Source organism: Macaca nemestrina, chromosome 7 (assembly GCF_043159975.1).
Source record: "Macaca nemestrina isolate mMacNem1 chromosome 7, mMacNem.hap1, whole genome shotgun sequence".
Taxonomy (NCBI): Eukaryota; Metazoa; Chordata; class Mammalia; order Primates; family Cercopithecidae; genus Macaca; species Macaca nemestrina.
In genome coordinates, this window is record NC_092131.1 from 169615791 (window position 1) to 169627040 (window position 11250).

The following is an 11250-nucleotide window of genomic DNA, read 5'->3' on the forward strand; positions in this document are numbered from 1 at the left end:
TGTTGGCCAGGCTGGTCTCGAACTTCAGACCTCAGGTGATCCGCCCGCCTTGGCCTCCCAAAGTGTTGGGATTACAAGTGTGAGCCATTGCGCCTGGCAGAACGTGGGTATTTTAATGTTTGGCAATATAGATTTAAAATTATTCAGAGCCATCAAATGTGAATGTTCATACAGTTCTATCTTAATGGCTGGATATCTGGTGTTATCACAGTGCTAGATATCTGGTGGCCTAGAACTGTGGGGAAACTGAACAGCTGGCACTGAGGAGCCATCTTTTACCTGAAGCTGTTAATGTTCTGAAAACGAAAGCACATTTTCCGGTTGGATTCATCCAAGGCCATCGAAGGCCATCATCAGTGTCAGCTGGCACAACCAGTTCTGACTCCCAAGAGCTCCCATTTCACAGCACATGGTTCTCTGAATCAGTCCCTTGGACAGTTGGTGGCTTTATTCGTTTCTGGGGATAATACAACAACAGTAGCCATTTAGCTATGTCTTGGAGACCAGCGAGCAACCGGCTGGGCTTGGGAGAATATGGTTACTGCTGAAATACATGGTGCACTGAAGCATATCTGAACTGCATTGCTAACTGATGAGTAATCAAAAATAAGATCTGGGCGCCGGGCGCGGTGGCTCACGCCTGTAATCCCAGCACTTCGGGAGGCCGACGTAGGCAGATCACGAGGTCAAGAGATCGAGACCATCCTGGCTAATACGGTGAAACCCCGTCTCTACTAAAAATACGAAAAAAGTATTAGCCGGGCGCAGTGGCGGGCGACTGTAGTCCCAGCTACTCGGGAGGCTGAGGCAGGAGAATGGCATTAACTCAGGAGGCAGAGCTTGCGGTGAGCCAAGATCGCGCCACTACACTCCGGCCTGGGTGACAGTGCAAGACTCCGTCTCAAAAAAAGATAAATAAATAAATAAATAAGATCGGGGCAAGCCATTAAAGGTTGAAAACATGTTGTCGATAATCCACAAAGTGAGAGGAGGAAGGCCTGCAATTCAGTTGCTAACAGCACCCACTGATTGCACGTTAAGAGTGGGCTGGACACCCCATTTTATTTTATTTTTATTTTTCAAACACCAACTCGAACCAGATAAGCCCATTTTATTTGGGCCCATTTTATTTGACAGAACGAGGTTTAGAAAGTTGCCAAGATTACACATAGCTAGAAAATAGCATGGCTACGGCTCAACCCCAGTTATCTGCCATAAACATACACACTCTTTTCTTCATGTAATGCCAAGTAGGTCCCTGTTTGTCTTTGTGTTTCTATCTGCTTTGGACTAAGAATTTACACATTTGAAAGACGCTCCTTACCAAGCTGTTTTTAAGGCACCCATGGAGAAGTTAAACATAACCCCCAATCCTCTCTGGATGTTTTGGCAAATGCTTCTACCCCGTGACCATTTAAAGCTATTAAGGACCAGGAGGCTGGCTACCAGGGTTCAGGAATCCTCCAAAAGAAACTTCTCGTCTAGTTGGCCTCTGCTGGTTTAGTCCCAGAACTGCAAAAAGTCCTTCTAGCTCCTTGGGAGGCGCTGTACAAAGGGTACAAACCTTGCACCGTGGTGATCACAGTCACAGTCAATTCTAGATAACAGACATTTTTGCTCAGCGCATTATCACTGAGCTCATGGCAAGAACTTCTAGGCAGAGATTTTTAAAAACGCAGAATAGAAATGGAATATTTTCCTTGAACTAAAAGGAAGAAAGGCTTGACAGATCCAGATGTAAAACAGTATTTACATACTTATTGCCATTAGATATATTTATTTTCCCCAATATTATATATTAATTCCTCAAATATTTACTGAATGCTTACTATGTGCCTAGAATACGTTGCAGTTAATAAACAGATATAGCCTCATGGAGCTTACATTCCAGTGGAGAGATAAACAATAAGCAAGAAAACAAACAATGATTATAAATGACAAAAAATGCTATGGAGCTTAAACAAAAAAAAAAAGAGACTGCAACAGAGAACGGAGGGGGGTGCTACTCAGACAGGGCAGTCAGGCAGGCCTCTCTGAGTGGGTGACTTTGAAACTCGCTACACAAGGAGTGGGAGGAACAGCCTGTGTTGATAGCCTTGAGGTGGGAAGAGGCCGGTGTGACTCAGGGCCAGAATGCGCGGAACCAAGTCGGGGGTACAATTGACCGGAGCTGTGGATCCCCGTAGGTCATGGCAAGAAAGGTTATTTTTACTCAGGGTGCAATGGGAAGCCACCAGTGGAACTGTAACTACGGAGGTGACAGTAATATGGTTTAAACTTTTCAAGTTTAACTCTGCCCTTCCTGTGAAGAACAATTGAAAAGGGATCAAGAATAAAAGCAGGAAAATGAGTTAGGAGGCGATTTCAAAACTTCATGCTAGACACGATGGTATCTTGGACCAGGGTATTTGGAGTAGAGCTAGAGAGAAGCAGACAGGCAAATTGCACATGGATTTTAGAAATAAAAAATGAAATAAATTACTTAAAATTGAGGCATGAAGTGTGATGGAGAAAATCAAGGATTACTGTAGGTATTTAGTGTGCATACATGGCTAAGCAGCGGCACTACTCATTTAGACAGAAAAGACTGATATAAACAGGTTGGGGAAGGTGGTGGTTTGAGAAATCAGGATTGAAACCTGGCAATTTAGCAATTAGTGTAAGTCTATGGATATACAACAAAGAAGTGTGGGCTGAAATACAAACACCAGAGTCACGAGCCAAGAAATGGATGAGAGTCAAGAGAATGAATGAGATCAAGTAGATAGAGAATTGAGGGAAATAAGAGAAGTGGACCCAGCACTGAGCCCTGGAGAACTTAACATTTAAAGGCCGCCAGAGAAACCTGTAAATGAAACTAACAAACAGGTAAAGGAAAAAAGGAAAGCCCAATACTTACTTGTTTATTTAAGGACTACATTTCTTTGCCCTGCTACTTTGCTGTTCACATTTATTTCCTCAGCACCTAAAACAGTGCCTGGCACTCAATAAATACTAGTTGGTTTGATGAATGAGTGGTGAGAACAGTGGGCTACAATGGACCAGGAGAGAATGAGAGGTGAAGAAGTACAATCAGCATGTGAGGAAAGGTTGCTGTGAAAGGCAGCAGAAAATTGGAACAGTAACTAGAAGGGATATGGAATCAAAGAAGAAAAAATTTTTTAATGGGATATATGATACCTCCCTGACCTAACATTAATTTATACTGATAGTATATTCCTATACTAAAAGACCAATTTATAATTCTATATTTGAGAGGAAATATACACATTTGTTAAAATCCATTGATCATACAATTAATTTATTAAAGTAGACACGATAGATATTTGTCTTCTATATACCATGTGTTGGGCAGTGAACAAGTCTGCCTGCAAGGAACTTAACACCCAGTAATTATCTAAAGTGATGATGATGATGATGATTCGTTTAGAAATGATTTCCTGGTAGTGCGGTTATCCATGCTAAAACTTTATTTTTGCTTCTCTGGATTGGAACATTACCTGCTTACAAGTAAGTGAATTCAAATCCTACTCCTAAGCTAAACAGAAGGTTATAGGAGTTAAGTAACTTGCCCAAGGTCACATTAGTAATAAATGATGAAGGTGGCATTCAAATTCAGGTGTCTCTGACAATGGTTTGTGCTCATAGCACCATGTTAAATGTATTTGAAATTCACACCAGAATACGGTATTACTATACAATATAATACTATATTATGTATATTCTTTCTGTAACAATTAAAAATAAACTTCCCCAACTTGGTTCTTCATAATAAAATCGTGAAATCAATGTTGGAAGGGTATGGAAGATACTCCATGTGTCTGTCAAAGAGAATTCGCATCAGGGAGTGTGAGCAAAGATAATGCAAATAAATGGATGAGGGGAAACAATAACTAACTCACATGAATACATGATCAGACCACCCAACAAATTCAATGCCAAGGTCCCAGACTGGGAAAAACCCAGGCTTCTTCTTTTGTTGTTTTTGCCCGAAGTATCTTTGGACTATTCTCTTTGTTAGTTTTCATCCTAGCTATAGCAGACAATTCTAGGATGACTCCCAAGATTCCCACCTGCTGGGAATATAATGAGATATGGGTCCCTTGTTATATGAAAAAGGTCATGGGATAGTCACTCCCAGGATCATATTACATTATAATCAGAAGACTGAGGAGATATTCTCCTTCCAGCTAGGAGAAGTCACGTGGCTTACAACCTGCGGCGGCCTCTAGGAGCTGAGAGGGGCTTTGGTTGGCTGACAGCCAGCGAGAGAAAGGGAACTCAGTCCTACAATATAATTCAGATGGAATTCTGCCAGCAGCCTTCACGAGCTTGGAAGAGGACCCAAGCCGCAGCCAAGACGACACCTCTGGTCAGCACCTGAACGCTAACCCACACCAAACTCCTGAGCAGAGGGAAACTCAAATAATAAATGAGTGCTGTGGGCCGGGCGCGGTGGCTCAAGCCTGTAATCCCAGCACTTTGGGAGGCCGAGACGGGCGGATCACGAGGTCAGGAGATCAAGACCATCCTGGCTAACACGGTGAAACCCCGTCTCTACTAAAAAAATACAAAAAACTAGCCGGGCGCGGTGGCGGGCGCCTGTAGTCCCAGCTACTCGGGAGGCTGAGGCAGGAGAATGGCGTGAACCCGGGAGGCGGAGCTTGCAGTGAGCTGAGATCCGGCCACTGCACTCCAGCTTGGGCGACAGAGCGAGACTCCGTCTCAAAAAAAAAAAAAATAAAATAAGTAAAAAAATAAAAATAAATGAGTGCTGTGTAAAACGGCTAAATCTGTGGTAATTTATTATACAGTAATAGAAAACTAAAATTCAAGTCAGTGTGCATCCCTTCCACAGACACCGATAGGGGAGACTTCAGATTGCTATGTTAGCACATGATTCCAAGGGTAATAAGGGAAACTGAGTTGTTAATTCTGAATTGTCCTAATCCATGATCTTTCATGTCTCTGTACCTTTTCTTTATTTTTTTAGTTTTTTTGTGGGTACGTAACAGTTGTACCTCCATGCCTTTACACTTATGGTTCCCTGATGGACTCTTACTCAAACTTCAAAACCCAGGTCACATGTTGCTTCTTCAAAGCAGCATTTCCTTAGAGCCACCCCACCCACTCCTGAGCAGACTAAATTACTCCTTCTCTTTGCTTCCACGGCAGCAGCTTGTGTGTACATCTATCAAAACACCTGCTGGGAGGCACTGTCATAACTTTTGATGTGTATCCCGGCTTCCGTCTCCACTCAGACTGTGAATCTTTAGGGCAGAGCTGCATCAGTCTCCTGCCTAGTGCCTGGTATATAGTGGGTACTAAATAGTTGGCTAGTGGAGGGAATGGAGTCTCTGGATAAACATAGGCTTTTCATGCCCTGGGAGTGGCTGTTTCTTTTCCAGCGCAGCTGATCAGGCCTCAGGTATTAGTGGAAACTCAGAGAGCCTTCTCCATGACAACAGCTTAGGTGAATAACCAAGCACTTCCTGCCTTAAAAAGGTAGATATTTATTGTTTGTCTCAAAAGAGCTGGCCTGAAATATATAGGCGTGCTTGAAGTAACAGGTGACAGATGCTGAGAAGGATTGAGATTCTCCCCAAAAGGGATGACAGGAAGCTCTGTCGGATTTGTTCTCATTCAAGCCATGTGCTAGGTTTGCATGCTTGCTGAGTCAACGCATTTGTGTTAATCTACTCCTGAAATCAGATGTCAACCTAAACAGACTACAATCTCACAGAATTAGTTTTACTCAATGGCTTAAAACTATGGGTAACAGGCCGGGCGCGGTGGCTCAAGCCTGTAATCCCAGCACTTTGGGAGGCCGAGACGGGCGGATCACGAGGCCAGGAGATCGACACCATCCTGGCTAACACAGTGAAACCCCGTCTCTACTAAAAAAATACAAAAAACTAGCCGGGCGAGGTGGCGGGCGCCTATAGTCCCAGCTACTCGGGAGGCTGAGGCAGGAGAATGACGTAAACCCGGGAGGCGGAGCTTGCAGTGAGCTGAGATCCGGCCACTGTACTCCAGCCTGGGCGACAGAGTGAGACACCGTCTCAAAAAAAAAAAAAAAAAAAAAAAAAAAAAAAACTATGGGTAACGAAACAAAAATGAGAATCATATATCAACAATATTCACGACATTCACAGAACCCTGGGGCAGATAGCATTTTTAGAAAATCACAGACTCAGGCAAAATAGTGCATAATCAATCTGTAGGGAACAAACAGCATTTGTTTGGTATGTTTTTAGAGATAATTATCATTTTCCTTCGGACCTACTCCATGGGCAAATCCCTGAACTATAAGGAAATGCTCCCTTGCATTTAACTTAAATTAACCATGCTACCTCTTTAGGATTCTGCCGTAGTGGAGAAGGAGATCATTAGAATCAGAGGATAAAAATCAAGGCATGGAAATAAAGCATCTGTCTAATGCTGCGTCACCAGCTCACAGGAGCTAGATTCTCTTTATAAACAGATCATTAAACAACAAACAAATGAGGTACTGCTTACTAATACAAGTATTATGACCACATTGCCAGAAACTTGGAAAACTTCAGGGGGGAAACGGTCTTGCCACCTTAAAACAAATTATTCTTAATTTATTATTTAATAAAATTGTTATATTTTTAAATATTTTCAAAAGCTTTCAGCGTAAACTCTTAATGTCAGTACCTCTTTTGTCTCCTCTCGGGTATACTGGAGTCATTCCTAAGAATCAAGTCAGATCCTGTAGGTTCTACATTTTGAAGCTCTTTTACAAGTCCTGGCTGGCATTGACCCAAAAGGCAGCTATCTGACGACACAATTTCAGTAAGATCAGCAGTGAGGAGAAAACATCAGGTCTGGGTTCTAAGCTTTCTTTAGCGATAACACTAGATGCTCCTTCATTCATTCAACAAACATTAATTGAGCACCTATTGCATACCAGATGTTGTGCTAAGTGCTAGGGCTACAACTGTGAATTAGACAGATAAGGTCCCACATCTCACAGGACTTACATTCTCATGTGGGTGTGTATATGTAAGTATGCAGACACTGTGTAGAGGAAGAAAGGGAAAACCATGAGAAAGCAGAGTCTCTTAAAGATTCGCTTCCTCCTCTGAAAAAAAATGGGATAATAAAAGCATCTACTTATAAGGTTATTGTGAGGAGAAGTGCACAAATACATTATTTAAAATGCTAATGGAAACTTCAAACCATCAGAACATAGTAAATACCTTCGATGCTCTGGGGGCCCACAAGATTCATGGCCTGGTGAGCTGGATATTCCACTCGGGGCCTGGCAATGCCCAATTGCTCCATAACGCCGTGAAGCAGCCTCTGGATATCTGTTTCTGAGACCCTGTCAGGGGTCCGGGGGCTGTAGGCAAATGCTGGAGTCCATCCCGATGCCAGCCAAAACAGTAAGCCAGATAGCATGGTAGAGACCATCCTGGAGACCATTTTTAACCTGCAGATAAAAGACCAAATGTATACTGACTGGCTACAATCAGCAATTGTGATAATACAATTATAATGATGCAACTACTCCAGGTTGTGGTTCAAGGACCACTCAGAAAGAGGATGTAATTTAAAAATCCTTAGGAGGTTGCTTCTGTCTTAAGTTTCTATGCTAGGCACAACATCATTGCAGAAAGGTATTAAACAAAACAGTTGCAGGTATCCATTTCCCTCTGTTTGCATTCTTGGGAAAGCTAGGCTGGAATGGCGGTTCTTACTCATAATTTTTATCCTCCTTGTAGCTCCCTGAAAGTTCTGCGTTACTCCTAACTTCATCACTCTCTCCTTCTCTTACTAAAACAAATAAACCAAACTTGCCTCAATTTTGAGAAAGAGATAGTGGCATCTTGAGTTTTCCCAGTCTCAGGGAAGAAAAGGCTAACAGGAGGGAGTCAGGAAGACACAAATGGTAAAGAAGCTCAGGCAGGTTGGGAGTGGTGGCAGGAAAACATTTTAGTTTAGCAAATATCCAATACGTTTGAGATCCTGAAAGGAAGGAAAATGTTGCTTAGATCCCGCCCTGCAATCTGCTGGGGTAGTTTGAGGTATGTTTACTCAGCCACATGCTGAGTGATCGTGGGCAAATCCCTCGGTTTACTCCTCTGCAAAACGGAGATAATAAAAGCATTTACCTCATAGGGTTGTTGTGATACATGTTAAGAGTGTTTAGGACAATGCCAGGCACAGAATGAGCCCCTATATTGCTATTATTATGTTGGTAACATTGCCTTACAGTTCTGGAGGTTAGAATTCGGGGAGGCAATGGTGGTCAAAGGGAGAAAACTAGCCTGAGGGTCAGCCTGTCCTAAATGTTGGTTTCTATGGGTATGTCTGCAAAACAAGGGAACATTATCCTTGCAGCTTACCCCACAGCTGCTTAACCTGTTGGGATGGATGCTTCAGGCAGCAGACTTGCAAATGCCTTTTTTTTTTTTTTTTTTTTTTAATATACTCTTGTTGCACTCACTGCAACCTCCACCTCCCGGGTTCAAGCGATTCTCCTGCCTCATCCTCCCTACCTGGGATTACAGGCGCCCACAACCACACCCGGCTAATTTTTGTATTTTTAATAGAGGCAGGGTTTCACCATATTGGTCAGGCTGGTCTCGAACTCCTGACCTCAGGTGATCCACCCCTCCTCGGCCTTCCAAAGCGCTAGGATTACAGGCGTGAGCCACCATGCCCTGCGCAAATCCTCCTTCTAATCATTCTTCTACTGGGGATGGGGGATGGGGGATGGGGGATGGGGGATGGAGAGATGGGAGGCGGCAAAATTGTGCATTTCCTTCACTGAAACTAAAATTTTTATACCCTCCAATTTCTTTTTCTGGAAAAAAAAAAAAAGCCTATTTCTAGTCACTAGATACAAATCCTCGCTCTCCAAAGAGCTGGGAGTAGCTGTTTTAACAGCAAAATCTGCAATTCTGATGGAAAAGGCTGGAGGCAGGCACGAGGCTCTCCATCTCCATCTTTCCCTTGTCCACTCTGAATGCAGTCTTTCACCTCCATTCCAGCAAAAGCCGCTCTGATTTGATGAACTGCCCAATCTCCTCCCTCAGTACTCCCTTCCCCTTACTGATAGCCAAACATTCTAATCCTACCCATCCTTTGTCTGACCCCAGCCTCCACCTCGAGGATTTTAGCAGGACGCCCTCCCCCACTGGCGATACTAAATCTCGGCATGGCAGCAGGCGGCCGAGCCGACATCAAAGCTGTACTCACCGAGGAGCAGCCCGAGGAGCCTACTGCGGTATGGGCCTTGGTGGGGGTCAGGCCAGGAGCGGGCGAACTGGAGAGCTCGTGCGTCACCTTCCTCCGCATCTTAGCTCCGCCCCGGCCCCTCCTCCAGCAGGTGGAAGTTAACTCGCCAGGCGTCCGCAGACTGCATCCCCGATAAGTGAGCCTCTCACCGAGCCGCACAGCTCTTCAACCCACACATTCTGCATACAAACCACTTGACTACATTTCCTTCAGCTCCATCGACCTCTGTGGCAGTCATTCACCTCCTTTCTCAATCTCAATTACAATGTGCCAGATCACCACTATAGCACACCTTTAATTTTGCCAACTTCTAGAACGTGGTTTTTTTTTTGTTTTTGTTTTCAAAGTCTTTTAGCTTCAAGAGGGAAGAGGCAATGAATGGTAGAGGGACAGAAGATGAAGTCCTAAGAACTGTTAATGGTGGCTATGATAAGGTATACCCTGCTCTGAGGGGCCTCTTACTGATCAGGAAAACTATGAGGACATTTAATACAAGAAGCTAGAAACTTTCATTCAAGTGATAAACTTGAACATCTGTAGAAATACCAGCTCTGAGTGTTATTTCTAAACTTCCACACAAACCATCAAGTAAAATTCCACTTTGGCCTGAAGAGAAACCATACTCCCAGCATACTGTAGAAGTATGTCCAGCTAGTCCCAGATTCTTAAATGAGGGTTTATGGAGCACCTACTATGTGCAATGTTGAACACTGAAATTTGTTCAAATACTAACATCGACATATAAAGCCACACAATAAATATGGCACTGCAAATTTCATCAAGACAGAGAATGAGTAAAGTACCTGGGAAGGAAGGAGGGGTCTCAAAATAAGAAACCTGATGAGGTTAGAATCCAGATCTATTTATCTTAGCTCTAGACAGCAAATCCATTGTCATCTACAGCAATTTTATGCAATGAATAGAGGCTGGCAAAATTCAGTTATGTGACACATGGCCTTTCATTTTGAAGTCAAGTCTCTTTCCCAGTATTTTTTCTTCCATGGACGCTCTTCTGCTTCTTGCATCTTGTTTCAATGCGTGCTAAACTCAACAGGACAAACACTGTCCACTAAATAAATGGCTCTAGGCTCACTGGCCATGCTGGAGTATTTATTATTGATGCATAGAGACTTTCTTCAATTCTGAATTTACTTTAGCTATGTTCAATTGTTATCTTCATTTTGTGGTTGGAAAAAATGAAGTCACTACAATTTACTGGTTTTATGTTGAATTTAATTGAAATACATCAAAATGCCTATGCTTCATCTGTTTTTTTTTTTTTTTTTGAGACAGTCTTGCTCTGTCACCCAGGCTGGAGTGCAGTGGCACGATCTCAGCTCACTGCAAGCTCCGCCTCCCGGGTTCACGCCATTCTCCTGCCTCGCCTCCCAAGTAGTTGGGACTACAGGCGCCAGCCACCTCGCCCGACTAATTTTTTTTTTTTTTTTTTGAGACGGAGTCTCGCTCTGTCGCCCAGGCTGGAGTGCAGTGGCCAGATCTCAGCTCACCACAAGCTCCGCCTGGAGTGCAGTGGCCAGATCTCAGCTCACCACAAGCTCCGCCTTTCAGGTTCACCATTCTCCGCCATTCTCCTGCCTCAACCTCCTGAGTAGCTGGGACTACAGGCGCCGCCACCACGCCCGACTAATTATTTTGTATTTTTAGTAGAAACAGGGTTTCACCGTGTTAGCCAGGATGGTCTGCATCTCCTGACCTCGTGATCCGCCCACCTCGGCCTCCCAAAGTGCTGGGATTACAGGCGTGAGCCACCATGCCTGGCCGAAATTTGGCATTTCAAAAATAAAACTTCATATATATTTAAGAGATCACAGAGGCCGGGTGCGGTGGCTCAGGCCTGTAATCCCAGCACTTTGGGAGGCCAAGGCAGGCGGATCACGAGGTCAGGAGTTCGAGATCAGCCTGGCGAATGTGGCGAAACCCTGTCTCTACTAAAAACACAAAAATTAGCCGGGTGTGGTG

The 11250-nt window shown here is 43.8% G+C and overlaps 1 protein-coding gene across 6 annotated transcripts in view; it reads right to left on the minus strand.

The window, feature by feature from the left end:
- Positions 1-9445, minus strand: part of LOC105467267 (secretogranin V) — a 56090-nt gene extending 46645 nt beyond the window's left edge. Inside the window, exons 1-2 of one of the 6 annotated variants that reach the window (XM_011716740.3) lie at positions 9232-9426; positions 7227-7459 (exon numbers count right to left, since the gene is read on the minus strand). In XM_011716740.3, the coding sequence (XP_011715042.1) occupies positions 7227-7452 (226 nt within the window). In that variant the 5' untranslated portion in view covers positions 7453-7459; positions 9232-9426. Of the gene's footprint in view, positions 1-7226; positions 7460-7827; positions 8001-9231 lie in introns of those variants that run through there. The other 5 variants (XM_011716739.2, XM_071067182.1, XM_071067180.1 and 2 more) reach the window with 5 other exon arrangements.
- Positions 9446-11250: the final 1805 nt, after the last annotated feature.